At 39.5% G+C, this 25,514-nt stretch overlaps 1 protein-coding gene across 1 annotated transcript in view; it reads left to right on the top strand.

Annotated features, from left to right (window-relative positions):
• Nucleotides 1–25,514, top strand: part of LOC149180851 (somatic embryogenesis receptor kinase 2-like) — a 111,362-nt gene that overhangs the window by 21,166 nt on the left and 64,682 nt on the right. The window contains exon 4 of the mRNA XM_089416333.1: nt 5,370–5,513. Within this exon, the coding sequence (XP_089272459.1) occupies nt 5,370–5,513 (144 nt within the window). The remainder of the gene's footprint in view (nt 1–5,369; nt 5,514–25,514) is intronic.

Raw genomic sequence — 25,514 nt, forward strand, 5'->3', positions numbered from 1 at the left:
TTCATATTAATAAACCTTGGCTTGTTGTAATGTCGCCAATTAAATTAATTTTGTTAAGAAGAATTTCCATTTTTTTGCAATTTGGGTGTTGGGAAATATTTTGGCATGTAAACTTAGCAAAAGTGGGTGGAGGGATTCCTCACTTAATTTTTGGAGAGATGGAGGCCACCAACATTAGAGAAAAGGAAAAATTAAATTGGTAGTGGGATGTGGGGGCCACCCAAAGGGGGAATTCAAACCCCTTAGGAAAATCAAGCTAAGAAGAGGGAGGTCGAATTGGTGGGGTCCACAAGGAGAGAAAGGGGCAACAAAGATAAGTAAGGAAGAGGCATCATTTTGGGGGCTTTTTGATAAATTGAATTTCTGATTTAGAGTACTCTTGAGCTGCTTAGCCAAGACTACCAGTGCTTAGCACAAGGAGATTTATGGGTGGAGATCTCAGCTCTCTCTTCGGTGGACTGAGAGTGCCACCCTAGGAGAGAATTTCAAAGCTTATTGGAGAGGAGATTACTGGAGTTTGTGGTTGATTTCCAGCTATAATTCTGCCAGTTCGAACCTCCAGGAGGATGCAATGCTAGAATCTGTTCTGCTTGGTTGTGGGGCTTGCAAGGGGAATTTCAGCGGGAGAAATTAGGAGAAAATTCCTTGATATTTGACCAGACTTCGTGGGAAGTTTCAGGGTTGGAGATTGCTGCTCCAGTGAGAACCAATTTTGGCATTTCTAGGGCCTGCACAATGTTTTCTTGGGCAGAAATTCGTGGTGTTGTTTGCTAGCTGGGTTGTGCAAGGATTGAGGAGGAATTCACTCTCATCTTCTGGGAGAATTTTGTAGGGAGATCTACAGCCGTTGAGGGAGGAATTGAGACCAAAATTGCAGTAGTGGCTCGAGGGGGATGCAAAACCAACAAAGGAGGGTGTAGCACAAAATTGGGTAATTCCGGGAGGTCAAAATCAACCTGAAACATTTCTGGGTTTTGCTGGCCTAGCATCAGGGAGCCAGCTCCTAATTTTCTAGAATTTTTGTAGTTTTGGTGCCATAAACAACAAAAAGATTCTGTAGTGATTTGGCTGCCAGTTGGGAGGAGTGAGCTTAAATTTGGGGTCCCAGGCGGTCTGTAAAATTGCCCAAACCCTTTCTGGGTTTTATGTGGGGAGACTTTAGCAAAAATTGTAGAAATTTCTGGGCACTTTTGAGGGGTCAAATACATGGCTGTTTCCAGCTGCAGCAGTAGTTTACAACTTTACACCAGATAGGGCGCAATTTCTTCTAGGAGCTTTTCGGGCACTTGGAGCCATTGATTTGCCACCTGGCTTTGGCCTTGTTTGTTGTAAGCAATCCTAGGTTTCTCTTATCACAATTATTTTACTGATAATTTATTATATTAATATAATGGATCAGAGTTTTTGCCCACATCTCAGTGTTTATTTGTGTATGGCTGTGCATACTTGAATTTTATAGCTATAGCTAGTACTTTGCTTTTGTTATCTACCATATTTTTCCGTTTGGAACATTACACTTGTAGTAGTGTTTAGCTAGCCTAGGGTTAGGATAAATTGCTCCTTTATAAAGAAGAATTGAGCATTGTCCAATTTAAGTTGTCTTTCCCTAGTTTATTTGCATCACCTAGAGCCCTCTATTTAGAATAACCTTATAGGTGAATACAAGGATTCCTCCATACACCACTCATAAACAAAATTGGTTGGATCAATCTATGGAAGATCATTAACCATATGTGGTTGACTCATTTGTTAGAAAGATCCATAATTGATGTGACTGACATGTTGGTGCCATAACATGCTGGTGTTATCATTGCTGTCATAGCAACATACCCTTTTGTCTTTTTTGACGAAGGAGTCTTGGAGGATTTTTATTGCCCCGCTTTACCGCAATCAAACTTGGGTTTAAGAGGGGCTAACAAATATTTTGGATGGGCTTAGTTGTTAAATTTTAGATAACAATGGTATGTTCTATGCTTTGCACAATTACTTCAATGTCCTTCAGCAACCCAATGACAATTTCCAATTTAGTTTTCCAATAGCAATCACATAACCATAAATTACATTGACAGTGACTGTAGATAGAACATGAACAATAAAAATGCAGAAGACAAGCCAAGACAAGAGGACACCATATTTGGCAAATGCCAGGGAAAAGCCCCAAGATGGGGAAAACCCTTTGATCAGTTTTTCTTATTATTATATCAAATGTTCAGCACAAAGAGAGTACAAAAAGTCAAAATTGACTTGCCAAATCAAATTCAAAACATCCCTGTCAAATTTGCAGTCAACAACAGTCAAATCCTGCCCTAATCAGAAACTCAACGGTGGTCAACATAGCGCAAAACAATCCACTTGGAGCTCAGTCAAAGGCATTCAAACTCAGTCTTCTGAAGTGGTCAAAGTCAGCGCAAAACAATCACAAAATCAACAGTCAAACTTGGTGAAACTATGCGGTCAACTCTGCGGTTAGGTCTGTGGTCAACCCTGCGATTGGTTTGTGGTCAAATTCAACAGAATGCTTCGGTTCCTGTGCCAATAGATGTGGCTTGCCAAAAACGAAATTCTGGCACAAAAACTGCAGTCAAAGGAGGTCAGATCACCCCTGGTCAATGCTGGTCAAACCTGCAACAATCTTTGAAATTTTGGCCTTGTAATTCATCCTGCAATTCGTCTTTTCGTTGCCACACATTTGAGGAAGAGAGATGCCCATTAAGCTGTACGAACCAATGAGAGGAGGAGAGAGAAGAATGTGTGAGATGAGATGACGTTAAATGAGGTTTGAGGTCTCTTATATTTATACAAATCGTTGAGGGTCAAGAGACACGATCATTAGGCTTTAGGAGCCTACATGATGATGTGGCCGACCTTGTCAATTTACACATGGGCATAAATTCAAAAATACATTTATGCTTGTCCAAATTTGATGATCTTTAGGTCGATTTTGGTCCTCTTGAAAAGAGGAATTCAATGCAATCATCATCTCCATCAAATGAGCTATCCAAAGTGGAATTTGGCCCTAGTTGCCAATTTTAACATTAGTCTTGGGCTTGGGGGGGATTGTGGTAATTTGCCCATATTCCTTAAAGTTACTTGATGTTGAAGGAGATTAAAGAAAACCTCCTCAAGAGTAGGAGTGACAGGTTCTTTGATAAATAAAGGAATACTATATAATTTAAGAGCAAATGATTTGGATACTAGAGAAATATAATTCAAAACAATACTTACAAGTTCTAGATTTGTTTTTCCTTTTCCACTTTCTTGAATAATGTTAGCCTTCAAGTTCTTAAATCTTGTAATATACTCCTCAATTGTGTCGAAGTCATCCATCATGAATTTGTAGAGTTCGATGTTAGGGTGGTTGAATTGAGTAGTATTCATTGTTCCAAAGAGAGCTTTAAAGGTATTCCAAAATTCCTTTCGCACTTTTGTTCTCCTTAGTATAATGAATGAGATTAGTGTTGACATGAAGAGTGATCAATGCAAGAGCTTTGTTTTTCTTCGAAGTTCAAACACACGAGGTTATAATTGTCATCATATTGAATAGGAAGTAACTTTTCCAAGTACATCCATAGATCTTTGCTTCGAAGTAGGGCATTGATTTTGAATCTTGATCCACCCAAGAATGATAGTTGGCCCCATTAAGATGGGAGACAACCCATAGGATGAACAATTACAAAATGAAGGCTACTTATGGAATGAATACTTAAAAAAATTTCTCTTATAGATCCAAATGGTATAAAACCCTAGGAAACTCTAGGAATGGAGGTGCTCGTCCAAAAGAAGGGTGAAAAGTAGTGAACAACACCCAAAAAGAAGGCACAATCCTGGTTTTAGGGTTTATATCTCCATAATCCCTACAAAACCCTAGAAGAAATGATCCACTAAAACCCTAGTTTCACATTGTAACAAAGATGCCACTAGTCAATAGTTTTTGGATCAGCCAAAAGAATTGAGAGTAAGGTTCACACTTGCTTGGATAGCATGTTGATATTTACAAGGATTGATAAGAAAATCAATGGAACCAATCTTACCCAAATTCTGAAATAGTCTCCTCACAAGTTTGCTAGAGAGAGATAGGTCTAGTGCACTAGAGGGAGAATGAAAAATCCAAGCACAAGTATGTTGAAAACAAAAGTGCACAAGTGCACAAGAGAGAAAAATGCCAATCACAAGAGAAAAACACCAAATATAAGTGCTCTTAGGTTTATCACACTTTGTAGTATGTATTATAGAAGAAGAGTAGATCACGAGTTGATATGATATGAATGGGAGCTTGAGTTGTGTATTTATACATAACTCAAGTGAGGTGGGCTCCCAAGAGGGGTTATGGGCTTCACATAACAGGGCACACACCCCAAGAGGGTTATTGGGCCTACATATCAAGTTTGACTAGGTTGGCCTTGACCATATATATATAAACCCTGTATGCATCTTGTGTATCCTGAATGACATAACTCTATATAAACTACTAATATATGTTATATAATTTAGATAATATTACAGTTTTTGAGTATAAAAGTATAGTTTAATCATAGTTCTATTAGTTATCCTAAATTAGTGTTACACTCCACTGAAATGTACAGTTGTAAAGTGTTACACTCCACTGAAATGTACAGTTGTTAATTCCTTGAGTTTGAACATTGAAATATCTTCCTTGTTGATAGTTATAATATATAGACACATTAATGTTTTTTGAGTTTGAATATTGCGAGGAGTGCCATAGATATGATGAGGGTGCACCTTATGATTCATATATTTGGCTTTTGGATTGAGTTTTCCTGTTTCCATTACAAATATCAAGTAACTCTTATGTTCTAAAATTCACATTTCAATTGTTGGTTATGTCATTTTACATTTAGTTCTAAGTCCTCACTTTCCTTCTATTGCATGGAATTGTCTTTTATTCTTATTAATTGATTTCTGTAATGCTTATTAATTGGTTTCTGTAATGCTTATTAATTGGTTTCTGTAATAACTGGGATGAATATTTATATTTGTGGCTTGGCCTTCATGCTATATTTGTGGCTTGGCCTTCATCCTAAGCATGCATTCTCAATATAGACAACCCCTCTATAAGCATCGTGGCATAATTACCAAAAACTTTGGCTATGGTCTATTTTCAAAGATCTTTGTGTAAGCTAAAGTTAGCTGTGGTGTATTATTCATTTTCATTAATGATTATAATGTTGTCGAGATTCTAGGGATCTAAAGAGTGTTGTTATGAGCAAGGAAACATTGTTGAAGTATTTAGGAGGATAACCGGGTGAAGTCTTTAAATACACATGCATAATTTTTTGTCAATTCACATATGATGAATACATAGAAGCATGCAGTTCTGATTATTTCTTGATCTTGTTTACATGATGCAGGGAGCTTTACAGTAATAATTTAACTGGGTCCATTCCTGATGAACTGGGCAATCTCACAAGCTTGGTGAGCTTGGACTTATATGAGAATAATTTGATGGGGTCTATGCCTGATTCACTGAGCAAGTTGAACAAGATGCGCTTCCTGTAAGGCTAGTTATATAGCTGTTTCATGATAATGTCTTTGCTTTTTCCTTGTTGATTTGTCCTAAGGTTTATTTTCAATTTAAAAATGTTTATATGAGTCACAACTCTTATAATATGTTTTGTCAGGCATATTTAAGTGTAGTTCATCTGATTTTAGTATGACTTGTTACCTCCCAAAGCTGCACTCAAAGATTTTCAAGTCCCTTTATGGAGTGCGATGGGAGGGGCAATTAGGAGAGTTTCCCATTGTTATCTCACATTAGGTCAGCTCTCCTCTGGCAGAAGAGGGGTGTTATCTCCCAAACTTGTAAAGCCATGAAACATGAGTGCAACCCAAGGGGAGCTTAGGAAGGTTGCCCATTGTCACCACACCAACCCTTTCTCTCTTTTTAGGCTCGCTTTACTTGAGCACAAGGAGAGAATCCCTAAGTAAAAGTGTAAAAATACTCTTGATTAAATGGAATGGTGGATCAAGATAAGTGCCAATCTATTTGGGTAAAATGGAGTCAATATCTAGATTCAAGATGGTTCAAAATATAAATAAAATAAGGTGTGTCTATGCTGTTACAAACATGCTATAGTCAACCATCTGGGCTTCTTGAAGTGGGAAATTAAGATGAAGGCCCTTCCAAGGGTGTGTGTTTTCAATCAACAAAAATATAATAGTAAAGGTGTATTTAATCATGAACAACAAAAGACAGTAACAGCCCCTTAAAGATAGAAATGACAGCAGCAAATACTTGTGAATTGATCAGTGACAAAAGAGCAAGAAATTAGGAGGGTTTCACCTCAACCTTAGCCATTCTTTTGAAGTATAACAAAAGTTCCTTAGGACAGACTTTGCAAGCATAATTCCAGCAGTCAAATTCATTTTTATGAGATGAGAAATGGTGAACCGACATTGAATAAGCCCCTTAACTTCTCCCCCCAACAGATTTTTAGCTAGGATTGGAGGGGATCTCTTCACAAATCCAATCATGCTTAACAAATGAGAGGGATTCATTCTATATAGAAATTTAGCTGAACCTCTCTTACAATAAAATAAGAATACACAAATATTGTATCCATGTTCACTCCTATAAAAACATAAAATATAGAAAATATGCAATAAAGTTACAAAATTCTCACAAGAATCGCTTCAATCAATCCCAGGAAGCCACCTCCAAGTAAAATACCTTCCCCAAGGGCAATTCGCACAACAAAGACCACATTTTGGCCAAGTAGAAGAGACAAGGACTAATGCGTACTCTCAAAGAGAGGAGAGTGTGATGAATGACTGATGATGATAAAATGAAATAAGGCCTCCTCTATTTGTATGAGGTCGAACATGCCTTATTCCATAATTTTACAAGCAAAGCCCTCAAACAAGTTTGCTTGTGTTCAACAAGTCTAATGTCACAAGCTGACATTACGATAGCTTAAAAATATAACACAAATGCCAAAAATAGCCCACACGTGGGGAATAATGACTTCCACAGTGATATCATTCTTCATAAATGCTCAAGGTACATCAAGCAAGTGAAAAAATGGATCATGATGGATCATGAGTGCTCCTTACTCAAAGAAAAGCTCAAATTGCATGGGTATGTCTCCATAAAGTGCCTCCTCAACCATGATGTCATCCAAATTATGCACTACGTCACTCTTCTAAGGTTAAGAGGAGTAACGTGGAAAAATAATAAGTGTTGGGGGTCCAAAAGTGATGTGAATTACTCCGAAGTCATCTCAATGATAACCAACAATCATCTCGGCTCCGAAACAAGCAATGTCCATTAAATAGTGTCAAGGCCAGCCTGGGGGTGTCCTGGGTCCATTTGGGTGCATCATCAACTAGTTCAATGCTCAAGCTCATTGGCTGAACGTTTCATCTTCTAGAGGTACATATGGGGGTCAAATATCATGTGGAATCATCTCATAGACCGATGCTCATCTCTAAAGGGACCACACTGGACCATGGAGTTCATAATTTCTCTTTGAATAGGGTACAACAACCTCTAGAGTGGTGCTGAATAAGGTCAAGCCCATCCCTCAAGGGGTCTTTGTTGTTGTGAGAACATTTGCCAAAAACCTCCCAAGATCAAGAGAGATCACTAATCATTAGAAAAAATCATTAAAGCATCGTAGTGGACCATATCTAATGCTAAGGCCACAAGAATACTTCACACAAAGCACAACTTCAAATGTCTAACTACATCGGGACTTGTAAACACGTTACCTCACTTATATTAGGGATGATTAGGTCAGCACCTCCATTAGGTTTTCCCAGCCCTGAAGGGGAGTGACATGTCCCAAGTTAGCCCATCAATCCATAACTGTGTGTGATAATGGTGGTTACTAAATGGGAAAGGCTTTAGTGTAGGTGCCACAGCCATGAGCCCAACTAATGGGGGTCCAACATCTTGAGTGTATAGATGTAAGGAGGGAGCAATCATGGTGGGATGAGTTGCCCCTTTCCTTGGCATGCTTTTACTTTACTGATTTGTTTGTGTTTGGTGTATAGCTTAGGAGCCCAAGCTTGCTTTTGTATTTTCCACTACCCTAAAATGCGGCAGTTTCTCACTCATCAGGGTTGGGACTTTCAAGAGTTCCTTTATTTAGATGAAGCATTAAATGCTTGAAGAATTGGGTGATGGCTAATGAGGGCAGTAGAGCTCATGCTAGGCTTTTGTTCATGTGCTAAATAATGTCCCAACCATCTTTTGCATTTTACATTTTCTTTCATTGTGGCTTTATATGCTTTTAACTTTCTTTTAGTTGCATCAACCTCCAGGACCAAGTTTTTGAGCCCTAACTCAATGTTGTGTATGAAAGCTGCCAATCCCAATGACCAATCACCACCAGCCCAAGGAATGGAGATTCATATCAAGGAGAGTTGGAGAGTGATAAGTATGGATTACCTTGGACATATTACATCAATCAGTGCCTCCCTAGTAGTGTTCTTCCTAATCCCTTAGGCCTTAGAAGAGGTCCCATTGGGCTCGAGTCAAAGACTAACCTCCCAGGTGAAGTGTGGAAACAAGAGTACAATTGAGATCAGTCAATCATCCAGTTTGCTCCGTGTGATATTCTTTTATAATTTTATTGGATAAATTTCCCATGATTTTTTTTGCAAGAAATACTGCATAAAAATTTACCAGAAACACCATAAATTTGATGATAGAAATAAATATTGCAATTACAAACCCAGAAAATTGAAGAGAAAATGCTACAAACCCCAACTAATTTTATTAATAATCTCTGAGAGGAGATTGCATCAAAAATTTGAGGAAACCTGGTAGATGGACTAATTGGAAATTCTGGGCTTTTGGCTTCCTTATTTCTGCAACTTGACTCCTCCAGCTAATTGGCAATGTGCTTCGGCCCTTTTGAATAAACCAATTCGGCCCTCCTGGATTACTGAATTCTGCTTCCTTGAATAATCAATTCAGCCTCTTATGCAAGGGCAAATGATCAGCTAGGGTGGCTTTACAATCACCAAAACTGACTGCCACCAGCTAGGGTGTATATTCCAACATCGAAACTGGGAAATAGCAAGGGTTTCTCCCTCACACCGCAAGCTACTAGAGCTCTCAGAGCAATTATCAAAATATCAATACTCAATCATACCCCAAATGAACTCCCATCTTCCTTTTCATAACTTTTCCTCTTCAAATACCATGGGTCACTGAAATTCCATGGTTCATCAAAATATCATGGATTTTCTCTTTATAACCCCTTATAGTTTAATTCTTCATTTCACCTTTTAATGTTGTTTTTTTTCTTTTCTCTCCAAGTAAAAATGAACAATTAAATTGATCCTCTTGTAAAGGGACATTATAATCCTCCCTTCCTGTGATTGCTTTCCCTCAAGCAATCTAGAACCTGCATAACAATACCAGTATCCCAAATTCACATGTAGATCGCTCCAACATATAGCTGTTGTACCATCCCAACATCATTGACACACTCTGCGATCCTGCAAAACAACCTACTATAATGGAAACCTTCCTCCATAAAAGTCCCTGGATCCCAAGACCATTATGGAAAACTGACAGTCCCACATTCAAAATTCCAACTAGCATGGCTTACTGTCCCATCACAACAAATTGTCAAGTCACATAGAAAGGCTCTTAGATTTTTAAGTAGTGTTCCTGGACATTGGCACTTAACAATTGCATTGAAAATTTCAGTCAGGGATCTTAGCAAAACAAGATAATCTGAATCTATGAGTGAATAGCTTCCTTGAAAGTTGACATGAAAACTTTTCTGAGACAAGGAATGGGGCTTTGTATGAGTCACATCATAAAGATCCCCAAGTTCAACCATAATGATCTTTACATAGAAAACTGATATTGACTTATTGAGGAGGCTGGCAAGCTCCATGTTCTGCTCATCCCAAAACAACTTTGGCTTGTGTTTTGAGCAAGGAGAGATATTCATGACCAAGGATAGGTGCACCACCTGTTGGAAGAACATAATCATTTCCATAGAAATTTAAACCCAGTAAGATTTTTGCTGCTAGCTGATAATTGGCAGTCTTCATATATATTTTTTGCAACTGTTTGGTACTTTGCAGCTGAAACAGGAAACAAAAATTGCAAACATGCACACCCCCAACCAATAGGTGCATTTGGACCAGGAATGAATGTCTCTACTTAAGCCAAACCCTCTACAGGATCTATCTGTTCCCAGAATACTGATGAAGAAGGTTGATCTGTTTCTGGAATCTGCATTAGGTTCCCAACTTCCTCAATACTCTTAATGCATTTATCAGCATGTTTAGGAGTGAAGGATCTATATCCATCATCATTTCGGGTAGCTCCAACTTCATTGCTAGTGCTCATCTTCAAATCAGTATTAATCTATCAGTAAACATTACAAAGAGATTCATTGTTTGCATTATGTTTTGCAGGCCTGTCACAACCCAAACTGTCCCCCATGTTTGAAGATCTAATTGCCGCTTGGTTACTGATCATGTTATCTCCATGCACAGCATCAACCCCCCCCTGTCACATGTCATTTCAGAGTGTAACGCTGCCTGACATTGTGTACGTCTACCACATCCAAGAGATTCCCCTCCTAGAATCCTCTCTGCAAGATGATCCTGAAGCCTTTCCAAGACGGGAACTTGATGTACTGTTACTCTGTGGTTGGCTTGGACTGCTGCTTTTCTCTTCCTTTGTTGATGTGACTAACATATTAGTAGTAGTGCCCAGTGTTGCGTGGGAGTGCCCCCCCCCCGATCCCGCTCCCAATCCGTGCTCCGGGTAGGAGCGACTTGGGAGCGCGCTCCTGAAATCGCTCCCTCCCTAAAACAAAATTGTGCTCCCTGCCTTTTCGGGAGCGTTTAGCCTTTTTTGCAATTTTTTTTTTGCAGTAATGTTCCAAATGCAATTTTTTTCGAAGAAACAAATAAGTTGAGTGGGATAGCTTAATGATCATCCTTTTACTTAAATTTTTAACATTACCATGAAACGACTCATGATGTTTGAGAGTGGTTCAACTTCTGACCTCATTGGATTTCATATGGAGAAAGTAGAATTTTAGATTTCATTCAAAATCCAGTAGACTTGTCAGTTTTTGAGGATTTCAGGATTGAGGGATTGCAATGTTTCCATTGAATTTTGTCATGTATTAGGGTATGGAACTCGTATTTAATAAAGAGCACCAATCCCTCTATGTACTTTGATGTTAGTGACATTGGTTGTCGAACTTCTCTATCATGACCCTCCTAAAAATGTACGCATCACTCAAACAAAATCTTGACTTGACATGCTATGCTTTTTCTATCTTATGTTAATGCTTAGAGTGTGATATTAATGACAAAGATCCCTATACAGATACAGAGATAATGACAAAGATACCTCTGGATATTAATGCTTAGAGGGTGATATTAATGACAAAGATCCTGATTTTCCAACAAGACTAAAAAATTAGACATTTGTTGTGGTGGCAAGAGGCTCAAGCATAAGAAATAGATAATAACTTTACTTGTCTTTTCTAGTTTTTAGTTATTTTTTATAACTATTGACTCTTTCATATTTATTAGGATATTTTTTTAAACAATATATGACAATTTAAGTTTGAAGTTGGCAATTATAACTCATTAGTAATGAATTATGAATATGATGCTTCATGAAAGTTGAAAGTTGTTTCATTTCATTTCATTTTATAACATTTCATTTCATGTTAGATGTTATTTGTTGTAATGATTACACTTAGCTTACAAGTACAACTTTGGTGATCAATGATGATAAATGTTATATATTGAATTTTGAAAGCTTGAAACTTTAAGATTGATGAATCATGAGACTCAATATGTTGTATGTTACCATGTTACTAACTTGTGGACGTGGTTGATGAAGATTATAACTTCTAGGTGATTGTTTTTATATGGTTCAATCTATGTTTTTTTTTTTGGTTTATATCTAATTCATCATTCTACATATTTTTGTTGACATATATGTATCAAAATATAATATATATATATATATATATATATATATAAAACGCTCCGGGATTCGCTCCCAAACCAGGAGCTTTTGAAAATGTCGCTCTCGCACCCGTTTTTGCTTCTGCTCCCTGCTTTTGCTCCCGCTCCCAAGTAACACTGGTAGTGCCACTAATAAATGGCTCCTTACCATAACAATATTTGTAACCATGGATTGATCTGTGCAATGAGGATTCTTCAACTGACCTTGGAGTGGTAGAGGTTGAACCTTCCATGACACCTGCTTCAGATAATTTGCTTGAAGTTTTGTTATATTCCTAACGGAAATATTAAGTGAATAACATAAACATGCACTATACAACAACTAGGAAATTCAACACATACGCATGAAATCACAACACAAGAGGAAATGCACCAAAACTCTGAGCCATTTTATTTATTTCTGAGCAAATAGAGTGCAAATGAGTATGAAATAGGAACCTGGGTTCAATGTTGCACGAAGCGGGGACATTTTTTGGAAGCGGGGATGTGGATGCGACATTTTACAAAAATCTAGAAAGCGAAGCGTTTATTATATATATATATATATTTTGCATTTATATTCAAAACAAATGTCTCAAATACCAAATTAGTTGTAGAAGACATGAAAACATGCATATTTTTACATAAGTCAAGATAGATATGGCATCCATGATTCCATTGTACATCAATGATTAATTATTCAAGCATCAACCATCTATATTCTAGCAACTACAAACATACATCAAATTTTTAAGCATATTATAAAACATAAAACATTTAAGCATATTATAAAACATAAAACATATTATCTAGCAAGTGAGCAACTGTCAACATTAGTCATGTCCAAAATTCAAATAATAATGTTTACAAAATAGGCCACTTGGCCATCACCAAGACAAAAAAGTTCAAATTCACAACAAGCCTACAAGTCTAATCTCTGACAAAAGTAGTAAATTGTGAATATATTTACTAATCTCTCCTCCTTCCACCACGAAGAGTACGTGGCGGTGGGCCTCCACGTGGTGGCAATGAAGAAGATGGTGGCTGTGGAAGTTGTGGCACTGAAATTGATGAAGATGAAGCCCCTGCTGTTGGTGTTGAACCATGAAACCTGGGAACCAAGGGACCAGATGGGGTGGCATCTCAACTCGATCATCATCATCTTGGATAAGAGCACCTTCTAATTGCTCTAATCGCAACACTCCATCCTCCAAATTGGGCTCCTCTAGATTCCTGTCCCAAACCTTAAGGTCTTTATTAGTCTTTGTGTCATCACAATAATGGGACAACAATCGCAAGTTGTAATGAACATAAACCAAGCTCTTTGCCCAGTCTAAAATCAACCTGTTCTTTTTAACGCTGTGTTGTAGCCGGCTAGCCGCTGCAACACCCTCCAGAATTTTGGCCTGCATCCAAATTTCGGAGCCTTCCTTGGTTTTTACCCTTGATGGTCGCAAATACTTAGGCTCATCCCATGAGCTCTTGTGGAGTTTTCACACCCTTTTTGCTTGATCGATCACCGGTTGTCTTTTTGCATGTTGATCGCTATGTTATGCTTGCGAGTTTTTTCTGGCAAATTTTGAAGGTTTGTCTTTGTGTGTATGAGTTGTTTTCGCTTTGTCGACATCAGTCGCACTCACACACAAAGTTGTAAACACTATCGCGCAAGTGTCGTCACGGTCGTTCAAAGACATATTTCAATTGTCGCACTTGTCACTCTTAACTTTTGAGTCAGTCTCACTGAACACATGTTATCTTGTTGGTTTGAGGTGTCTTGTCGTCGAGTCATGCTAAGTGTGTGATTACATTATCATGTATGCACAAGTACACTTTCTTTCACACTTAGTCAATTTTCGTGAAAATCTGTCGACCGAACAACCCTCTGTCAACTGGACCTGATCTTAGTACCTTGCACTGCTGCCCAGAATTGCGCAAAGCTTGAGGCTGTCCTTCGGGTAGCTTGCACTACGCAATTCTGGAAATGAGCTAGCTGACTGAATCCCAGAACTGTGCAAAAGTTGTCCCAGAACCCAATCTAGTTTGCGCTTCCCGCAAGATCTCCCATCAAGCCTCCCGCTGGTCAACCGGAGAAATGACTTGAGCTGTGATCCGGTGCTGCACTGATCTCCAGAATTGCGCAAAGCTGTCATTCACCAACCCTTCTTCTCTGCTCTGCAATCAGCCCAGAAACCGCGCGACATTGTTAGGCAGGCTTCCCTACTAACTTGCTCTGCTCTCGCTTTGAAAACTGTGCAGATCTGGCTGCCACCAACCCTTCTTTCCCACTTTGCAATCAGCTGAGAAATTGCGCAGAACTGTTCGGGCCCGGACTGTCTCCTCGGATTGCGCAATTTTGACTAGTAGCTCTTGCAGCTCGATCTTGTCCTCCTTTGGAAAACTGCATAGATTTTTCTGCCAGTGCCTCCTGCTGCCCGCATTGTCTTCCCTGGAGAAATTGCGTAGATCCCAGCTGGATGACCTGCCCAGTGTTCCCCTTGAAAATTGCACAGATTGGCCCAGCAGCTCCCCGACACCCCGGTGGTCTTTCTCCCGCAAACTGCGCAATTCTGCCTCCCAACTGGGTTTTACCCCGCAACTATCACTGCTATCCTGGATTGTGCAAATCTGCTTCCTAGTGACATTTGCGTAGTTTTTCCCGACAATGCTCTGGGGCCTCGCATCCTGGCCTGAGATGGGCTTTGTGCAGTTTTAGTGCCTTGTCCTTCTCCCAGTCACCTGCACCGAAACGGAAAACAATGCATCGTGTTAGACTAGGAGATTTGTGGATTTGATGTCGTCTGGTCATGAGTGATTGCAGGAACAGGTACATCGATGAAACATGACGCGACGATGAATGGGATGGAAAAGAGGCACATGCTAGAAGACTTGCTCACACTCGAACGAACACATGAAGCACATCAAGCAAGCGAGCGAAAGGGACACATTTACATGCACCATCAAGCAAAGACCAAGACCATCGAAGAGCTCGCGCACTTTTCCATGCAAAGGTGGAGAGCTATTACATTGAGAGCATATTATCACTCAGCAACACAGCAGCTCGACATGGACACCATACTCAGGCAGTACATGTCAGCAATGTCATGTCGAGTTGTGTCATGAGTTGTCTCAGCCACATCACTACTATGGGCCATGCTTGTTGTAATCAATGTAATGTAAAGTGGAAGTCTAAGAGACCCACATATGAAGTTGAAGAGTCATGTAAAGTCGAAAAGTCACAAGAAGTCAAACAATCATGAGGGAAGTCGAAGAGTCACAAGGGTCAGTTATACCCCCTTGGCTATATATACCCCTTCATTGTATGAGCAAAGGACTTTTCACCTTGGATCCTTCCACATAGCCTTGAGTGTCTGTAGTCTGTTCTTTGAGGAAAGAGGAGTGGCTCCAATGTCCCACTACTGGGACTAGTGATGTACGGTGTACAAATGCGTCTTGGATCTTTTGCTTAATTCATAAGCCTGTCTCAGGCCAGCACGTTTTCACGCATGTTTTGTATTCGTTTGTAAGACTATTCTTTAAATGTTTGTAATGCATGTTTTCTTAACCTGTACTAAGATAGTTGAACTACTTCAGTTATTTTAGTACTTATATTGTTGAAGATGTGTTGTATTGTTTATCACTGCTGTCCCGTCCGTGTGGACTACTCTGCCAGACATTAGATAGACCATCTTTGTGTTTTCTTGGTTTTAACGACCGTCACCCCCGTGTGGACTATTCCGCTGGATGGTGTATGTGTTTTCCCTTGAACTTTGGTTTTCACGACTGTTGCATCCATTGTGGACTATTCCACTGGATGCTGGATAGACCCTTGTTGTTGTTCGCGTGTGTTTCTTCCTGGGTTGGGACTATTCCCTCTCATTAAGAGACTTACTTTACTCCCCCCTTTTGACAGTAAGAGAACTCAGACACAAAGTTACATTACGCACTGACCAGGCACACTCACCTCACTTTCTTAAATTTACAAGCGTAACATTCTCATGTGCTGAACAACAAGAGCTAAGGCAAATCTCTAAGATAATGGCAATCGGGCCATCGTATCGGATGGGACTCCTACACCAAATGGTGTGAGGTCTAGTTGGGACTTCATACCAGGGAGATCCCTTGAATGTTAGCGGGTCCAGCACCGTCAACACACTGTGGATGAAAGAATAAGAGCTCCAACACCTCTCTGCAGAAGAAGTGTTTACCACTTGTGATAACACCCTCAATGCCAAAGTTTGTAGAAGTGGAGTAGCACCTCCATGCATGTTCCACCACACAAGAGAAGAAAAAATCTCTCGATCTCTAATTGCATGCATGCTCCCAAATGGACCAGTGCTAAGCGTATAGTTGCTCAACTGTTTTCGTACCATGGTAGTTTCCTCCTCATCAGGGACTAATTTATCCAATGCAATCATATATTTTTCTAGAACCTTTGGATCTAGGTGTGGTTTTCTCTTGCTCCCCCCAGGTGCTGGTGTTGAAAGCCATGATGGATGATAGTATTTAGGTGTCAAAACATATGCTAATGCATGCAATGGAACATTTAGCATATCCCATCGTTTTTCCATCTATACACAAATATAATTGTACAAGGTGATATATCTAGGCTCAACAATGTCTTTAATCTGCACCAACATGCTTTCCATTTGTTCATACACCTCCCCAATTATTGGACAATTGGAATTTGCAAACGTGATCATGTAATAAATTGGTTTGGTGAATTGCAAAACATATTTAACCTGTGACCAAAAGAACATGTCAAGAATAGTGTCCTTGGCTACATTAGCACCATCTCTATTAGTGTTAATTTCCTCCCATGATTCAGAGGTCACCATATTAGTTAAAGCTTGTTTCACCTTCACTAGTTGCCTAAAGGTGAGGTAATAACTTGCAAATCTTGTACTTGCAAGTTTAAGCAACTGCAATTTGGAGTAAGTGCCATAGAAGAAGTTTACCCTTGTATGCCTTGTGATAAATTTAATATGTTGCTTCCCTCTCTTGTAATGCTCATTAATCCACCCACATTCTTATGCTTCACAATATTATGCATCAAAAAGTTCAATGTGTGCACCAAGCATCCAGACCAAAAGATGTGTGGATGAGTACGCTCAGTAACTTTTCCTATTGCCTTACAATTTGCTGCATTATCTGTGATCACTTGAACCACATTATTAGGACCAACACCTTTGATTGATTGCAATAGGAGATCTGCAATGTTTTGGGAAGTTACATTGATGGAGGAGGAGTCATGACATGTAATAAATACTGCACCACTAGCAGAAACACCAAGAACATTTATCAAATGTTGGTTTCTAATATTTGTCCATCCATCTAATACAATGGATACCCCACAATCCACCCACTCATTTGTAAAATGTGTCAAGGCTCTTTGAACCTTTGCTTTTTCTCTTTCTAATAACATTGTTCTAGCTTTCTCATAGTTAGGGGCCTTGTATCCTTTTGGGGCTTCATTGATGGCCTTTACTATTTCATGCCAATAGGGAGAGCGAAGCACATTGAATGGTACACCGCAAGCACAAAGAAACCAAACTATCTTTCCATCCACATTATCCCTCCCAACAACATTAAGGAAATCCCCTATTGTTCTTTTACCTCCAGAGCTTGCAGAAGTACCATGAGGAGATGAGCTACCAGATCTAGAGGTTGCTCTTGATTCAAATTGAGTTTTTTGTTTCTAGTTTTTTTGTTGTGCAACATCCTCTATTGGATGTATTTTCTTCTTTGTTTAGCTGAAACCTTTGGTCAAATAGCTATCCCCACGGTACCCTTTTTCTCTTCACTGTCCATCACCCCACAAAGATGCCTCCTCACACGGGTATATAAACCACTATATGGTTTTCCTCCATGACAACCACGAGGGCACAAAAACTTGTAGCTTCCACCATCTTCCCCCCTTAAAGTTTGGTCACATAGTTCCACAAGGGTGTCAATGCAACTTTCACCTCTAGTGTTTCAATGTTCTCATCAGGTCCATCCCCTTCCTCCTCATCATACATTGGGTCATTCATACGAGGACTACTATTCTCTTCTTCTTCTTCTTCCCTTCTATTCCTACTGCCTCTTGCCATCATGAAAACCAAAAATGGAATGATACATAGAAGCCAAAAATACACCATCTTGGAATATGAATATAGGTGGTGGACAACTTGCAAATAAATGAGCAAGAAGAAAGAATGGGAAAGAGTAGGAGAGGTTGGAGAGAAAATACAAAAAACAATGACAAAAAAATGAGGGAGTTTGGGGTTTGCACTTACCTCTTTAGCTCTTATAGATGGAAGCCCTTATTTACTCCTCCAAGCTCTTCCTCCTTCAATGCTCCTAACTCCTCCTTCAATGCTCATAGCTCCTCCTTCACTCCTCCAAGCTCTCTTCAACTCTCTCTTCTCCAAGCTCTCTTCTCCTCTCTTCTCCAAGCTCTCCAAAAACATAAGAGTGAGCAAATGAGAGGTGAAAAGGACTTTTATCTTTTTTCATTCCATCTTTAACCCAACACTAACCCACTCCCCAACCCAACTTAAGCAAAAAAAAGAAAGAAAAAAATAGTTTAAGTGGGCCGCATGGTGGACCCGGCTAGCAGGCCCACGGAAGCGTTTGGGATCCGCCCGGAAGCGGCCCCGATTTGCGGCAGATCAATAGGTTGATTTGCCCTTCGAAACACATATCCGGCATACAAAAACGCGGCTCGGACCGCACGGTTCCCACAGGCCAAGAATCATTCGACCCGACCCTATTCGTGTTTCAGTTTTTCGGAGCCGCGTTTTGGAGGGCGGATTGGTCGTGTTTCCATACGGGACACAAATCGGGCTTTGGAGTCGGGGGGGACGTTTCTTGCAACGTTGCCTGGGCTTGCTACAACAACCAAATCCAAACCCAGGTGATGATCAAGCTGTCCAAATGTCAGATGATCTCCCCACCATGATTCTACGCTAGCCCAGAAAATTATTGCCGCTAATGCTGTAGGTGAACTGAGATTTTGGCCCTCAAATCTACTCCAAAAATTCTGCAAAATTAAATGTAGACTCTCCACACTAGCTCCAACAAAACCCAAAAATCTCTCACGGACCCAAGTGGTGGAAATGGTACTGGGATAAATTTTGCCCTCTTCCAGCAATTTATGCTGCTAACTGCTAAATGGATGTGGATCGGGCTTTGGAGCTGCGGAGACGTTTCCTGCAACACTACCTGGGCTTGCTACAACAACCAAATCCAAACCTAGGTGATGATCAAGTTGCCCAAATGTTAGATGAGCTCCCCACCATGATTCTGTGCTAGCCTAGAAAATTATTGCCACCACTGCTATAGGTGAACTGAGATTTTGGCCCTCAAATCTACTCCAAAAATTCTGCAAAATTAAATGTAGGCTCTCCACACCGTTCCAACAAAACCGAAAAATCTTTCATGGACCCAAGCAGTGGAAATGGTCTTGGGGTAAATTGCGCCCTCCTCCAACAATTTATGCTGCTAACTGCTAAATGGAACTAGGAATTCTTCCCTCAAAAGTGCTTAGAAAATTCTGTAAAATTAATCCTAGCCTCCTCTCACCAAACCCACAAAAACCCAGAAAGGGTTTGGGCTGAATCCACCGACCCCCGGTGACCCCCAACAAGTGTAAATTGCTCAATTTGGCTAGAAAACGCCCTACAGTTTAGATACTTCTGAATTTGGCCCAAATCTCCCTGCAAGAAATCTTCCCTAACCTCAACAAATTTCTCCCCTCAATCACCAAGCAGATCCCAATTCGAATGCTCCCCAAATTTTGAATCTCTGCAAGTGCACAAAAGCTGCCAGTAAACCCCCGCAGAGGCCTTGGAATAGATGAATTCGGTCCTCCAAAATGCAACACTCTCGGCTTTGCAAATCCCCAAGGAAAAACTTGTCCTCCTTATGGATAATTCTCTACGAATTCTCTGGCCAAAACTCTATTGTTTGCTAGCTTCTCTCAACCCCTTCGAATTTCTTTCTGCGCCATAAGAGAAGCACGCTCCGGCTAGAAATAGTAGAGAAGCCCTGAGATGGACTCCTTACTCCCCTAGGGTAACACTCGAAGTTCGCCGAAGGTAGAGGTGGAATTTCGCGTGGAATTCCTAGTGCTAAACAACACTTTTCTTCTTGTGCTAAACAACCCCAAGAGAAGATGAAAGGTGAAATGTAATAGTCAAAAGATAGTCCACAAAATGAGTCCATTCTCCTTTCATAATTTCTCCTCATGCCTCTGGACTCCTTTTTTAATATTATTTTATTGGCGGGGGCCATTTTCCACTAAGTTACTTTTGTTGCCATTTAATAAAATAATAATTTGTCGCTATTCTCCAATAAAATAACACTAGCCACCTTTCTCCATTAATATTTGCCCCTTTTTAATTAAAATTACTAAAATTGGGCAAAATTCCTTAGTGATTCCCATGCTCACAAAATTGGGGATAATATAGTTTCATTTACCTTGGCAGTTATTGTTTATGAAGCTTCAGGAAATACTTTGGTAGATCCTCCACCCTTACATTGGAAATGAACAACTTCATCCTGTGCCTAATTAGAAGGACAAGATGCACCTTGTCTGGATCCAGATATTGCATCATTATCCTTTAGTTTTGCAGCCACACGCTTTTTTCTTGTGTCAGCTAAATATTTAGCTCCCCTCTTAATCTAAAAATTTCTGTGGCTGTGTAATAAATTAACTGATTTTCCAACACTCGACTTTTTAAGAGCATAAGATCTACAGGTAAATTGTTAAAAGAATATAGCAGCATTAAAAGAGTTTCATCATCAACGACATCACATCCCTTTGGACTGTCACCTTCACCATTCTTTCCTTTATGTGTGGCTTGAAGTCACTCATCCATAATGAGAAGTACACTGAGTTGGATGAATTGATTAAGACATTCATCTTTGTTTGTGTTTGCAATCACTTCTACAAGTACACCATAAAATTAAGTCAGTTCCTTTCTTTGCACTATCATCTACATGTTCCTACATCGGATGAGTAAGATGCTCGACTCCCGTTGAATTCTCCAGACCTCCATATTTGTTAGTAATGTTAGCAATTTCAACTGGTCTTATAGAATGCCCCTGTTTAAAATGTCCCACACAACTACACCTGCCTTTGAAGAGAATTCCATCTTAGCAGGATTAGTATTCCGATTAGTACACTCTCTTTCTTTGCTCCTCTTGAGAAAGAAATGAACCATTTTGCATCTTTATGAACTGAATTTCCACTGTTGAGATAGACCATGCACATTCAAGGTTCTAAGGGACTGCCCTTCCATATGGGTCGCTGTCAGCATGCCAGGCCTTCTTCTGGTCAGGAGATGTTCCACTTCTTCTTGATGTTCCTTGTGTTCCTGGTCAGTCAGCCACCATAATTACTTGCTTGCTCTGTCATACACTCTCCGACATACAAATTGTTGAAAAGTGTAACTAGGTTCAGTCTTCATAATGACATGTAATTATAATTTTATGTAATGAGATGTAAATAAGAAAAATAAAATTATTTTATTGACTTGCTTCATGGGTTTCATGAGTAAGGGATTTTGAATTTGAGTCAAGACTCTCATTGAGAGTCTTTAGGATTTATTTGTCATCTAGTCATAAAATGTTAGTCATTGTCATGTAATGAAGTCATGTTATAGGTCAGTGTTGTCTATATAAAGTTTCCTCCAAGAACCTATCATCTATCCTCTTCAAGTCGGCCTATAAATGATGAAGGAACTCTCTAAATGAAGTCGGCCTAACTCCAGCTGTCAAGTGGGCCTAAAGATCATGTGAAGTAGTGTATAAATAGCCTAACTCAGCCTCCATTCTAAGCAAGTAACTCGATCTGAATTCAGTCTAGAAAGAAGTGTGAAGAAAGGGTGGAAAGGAGTGCGAAGAAGGAGCTGTGAAGAAAAGTACGAAGTTTCTTCTGGGAGACTATCTTTTGGGTATAGCGAAGTTTCTTTTGGGTAGTGCGAAGTTAGGGCAGCGAAGTTTCTTCTGGCAATGCGAAGTTAGGGCAATGAAGTTTCTTATGGGCAGTGCAAAGTTAGGGCAGCGAAGTCTCTTCTGGGCAAGTAAAAGAAGAGGTTTCTTCTAGGGCAGCAAGAGAAGGATTCTTCTGAGAGGTCGAAGTAAATATCTAGAGACTGAGTTTCTCTAGAGGAAACTAGTGAAGACCTAGAGACTGAGATTCTCTAGGGAAAGCCGAGAAGAAGCAGTAAGAAGGATAGAGACCGAGTTTCTCTAGAAGGAGCCGAGGAGAGTAGTTCTAGATCAAGAAGAAAGGCGAAGGAAGGAAGAGGCAGAGCATCAAGGTTAGTGACAAGATTCTTGGGAGCATACTAGAGTCAAGGGTTTGTGTCATGGTCTTGGTACTTATCAATTGAAGATATAGAAGAAGAATTTTGATCGGGTTTTCCTCTCAAGAGGTGAGAGGTTTTGGCCCTGGCTGGAGAAGCCTACATACTGTGTCACTTGTCTTTTATTATGCATATTGGTAATTGTCTTGATGAAAGAACACATTAATAAGCTAACAAACAAAAGACTATAAGTAAAAGTGCATCACAAGCAATTATCAAGCAGAGAAATTGTTAACTTTGAATGTCCTAGATTTCTCAACATGGTATCAGAGCTTAGGTGTTGAAGACAAGAAGGGGCAGTCAAAGCAAGCTGACACAAGAGAATCAATCTTCAAAGAAGGATCAAAGCAAGTAAAGAGATCTAGTTCTTCATCAAACCAAAACCCTAGATCGAAAGCAAGAGTCTTGAAATTATCTTCAAGAAGGAAGCAAGAAGAAAGAACAAAACCCTAGAAGCACTCCAGTAATCTTACATCACCCAGGAAGTGGAAGCTCTTCAAATCTAAGGAAGATTAAATTGAAAGTCAATCCTCCCTCTATTGAAGCAGAGATCTCATAGAAGGCAGTCCTCCCTCACCGAAAGATTTGAAGTAAGAAGCAACAAGTTCATCATCAAGTTGAAGATTTGATCTTCACAAGTAAGTACCTCTTATTATAATACAATCTAGTAAAAATGACTTCATGTTTCAAGGAAGACCAAAAGCTGGTTGGGATATCAAACTTCCTTGTATGGAAAAGAAGGATAGACATTGTCCTTGAAGTAAATGAAGTCATTGATCATGTCCATGGGAAGGTCTCTAAGCCATCCGAAGAACAAGCATTATCTGAATACATGGAAAGGGATCTCAAGGCTCAAAAGATTCTTAAGGAGTCTATCAAAGATCCACTCATTTCCTATGTAGCCAAGCTGGAGACATCTAAAGAAATATATGATAAGCTGAGAGAACTTTTCTCTAGAAGCATGATAGAAAAGATCTTATCACTTAGATCTGATCTTCATAAATTGAAGGTGTCAAAGGATGAAGGGATATTGTCATGTCTCTCAAAGGCATCTCAAATAAAAGATCAATTGAAGGATCTAGGAGAGATGGTATCTGATAACGAAACAATCTCCATTATTCTAAATGCATTAACTGATGAACAAGGTAACCTCATTTCTACTAGGGAAGAGGAAGCTATCCCATTCATCAGATTATGGTCTCTCTACAAGGTAGAGGAAGACAAGATGAAGAATGAAAGTGATGAAAGATTAGATAGAAGGGAACAATTAGTGTCAAGACAAAAAGGAAAATTTGGAAAGTTTGGTATTCCAAAGAAGAAAAAGAATAACATGGCTAAAGAAAGATGCTATGATTGTCATAATCTTGGGCACTACAGAAAAGATTGTCCTAAACGTAAGAGGGACAAGGAAGAAGACTATTCTACTAATGAAGTGAAAGAACCAAAGACAAAGAAGCATAAGAAGGAAGAAGCAAAAGGATGATAAAGATGATCTTCTTCATTAGAAAGTACCCTTCACTTGTAATTTATAGGTAGGAATAGTGTAAATAATATAGGATGCATCAAATTAGAAAGAAGCATCGTAATAGAAGCATTAGAAGTAAGAGCTCATGACATGGGAAGCAGAAAGTATGTCTGGTACAAATCCTACTGATTACAAAGAATAGGAAGCTCTTAGGAAGCCTCATTGATACTTATAGAAAAGAGCAGAGGTCATCATCAACTAGGACCATCATAGTCAATAAAGAAAACATCTGCCGAGTGAGGATATGAAACATCCTCGAGTTTCTCTGATGGAACCATAATCAAAGGATCACCGATGTAGAAAGAAAAGCAAGGTTTTCATAAGGAATTCCAACTCGTGGGGTTCAAAAGGTGATAGCATGATGACATAACAGGAAAGTAGGATAAATTCCTTTCGAATGAAGCTGATACAAGAAGTCTAGATCATTGAAAGAAACAAATGAGGTATGTATGCTTACATAGATAATTATGAAAGTCATGTCATATGGTTACAGATAATATGAATCACTATTTCCATCCTGGGAAATATGATCAAGAGAGGAAAGGATCTCCTCCTCTGAAGGATTGCAGCAAAGAATAAGTTACACTAGATGAAATCAACATAATATGTTCTCATATGAATCATGAGGAAGTTGACTACAATCAAGGAACTATGATTGGAAGCTCCTGGGAATGAAGTGTGAAAAGATAGGAAGAGATTGTGATAATATGCAACAAAGGTAGAAGGCATTCAACATCTGAAGTCCAAGAAGATTTGACTAGAAGATCTCCCGGAAGAATGTGAAGACTCTGATGGAAGTCAGAAAAAGATAGAGACCCTTGACAATGGATATCAGTGGGAGATGTGTCAATCTGCATGCAGGATGCTGATACCTACAGGAAGATGTCATGGTGAAAGATCATCACAAAGGTAATTTTGATTTAAAGTGTTTATTTATTTTTGAACTAATATCTGGATGGGCTTATGTAGGACTGCCAAAGGGAAATCTGTGGATGACTTCCAAGCAGACCATATAGAAGGATGTAATGTCCTTCCGAAAAATATGGCATGAAAGCAGAATGACATGAAGCAAAGCCAGATGGAAAAATCTGATGGATCACTTTCTGATGAGTTAAGGACATGACTAACTCATGGATAAAAGTGATGGATGATCTATGCCCTATGTAGAAGTTCCCAAAGAAGAAGACTTCTTAATGTGAAAATTCTATCACTGCAGCAATTGATTTATTTTTCCTACTTAATCCACTATAAATTATTTATGAAATTACTTCAATAAACATTAAAATAAATACTGCTGCAGATATCACACCATAATACAGAAACAAACATATGCACGAGAATCAACACATTGACACAGTTATTTTGGACAACAGTCCCCAGAAAAACTCAATGTGGGAAAATCAGTGCAGCAAGGGAGGTTTTTATTATTCAGCGATTCTTCAGTACAACAGGGTGCCAACCTGGCTTACCCACAGAAAGAAAAAAATTCTCCAGCTCTTCTCCCAATCCCAGTGTCAGCCTGGCTAACCTCTGTGTGGCTCTCAGACCCTCTGCGTCAGCCCCTGCTTGACTGCGTCAGCCCTGGGCCTCTCTACGTCACCCATGCAGGCCCAGTGAATGACTGCGCAATCTCCTGCTGCCTCTGCATCTGCCTCTTCTACCTTAGCGCTAAT

The sequence above is a fragment of the Pinus tabuliformis genome, chromosome 3_2, assembly GCF_031772625.1.
Source record: "Pinus tabuliformis cultivar Carrire ecotype Pingquan chromosome 3_2, CPIR1, whole genome shotgun sequence".
NCBI classification, from domain to species: domain Eukaryota; kingdom Viridiplantae; phylum Streptophyta; class Pinopsida; order Pinales; family Pinaceae; genus Pinus; species Pinus tabuliformis.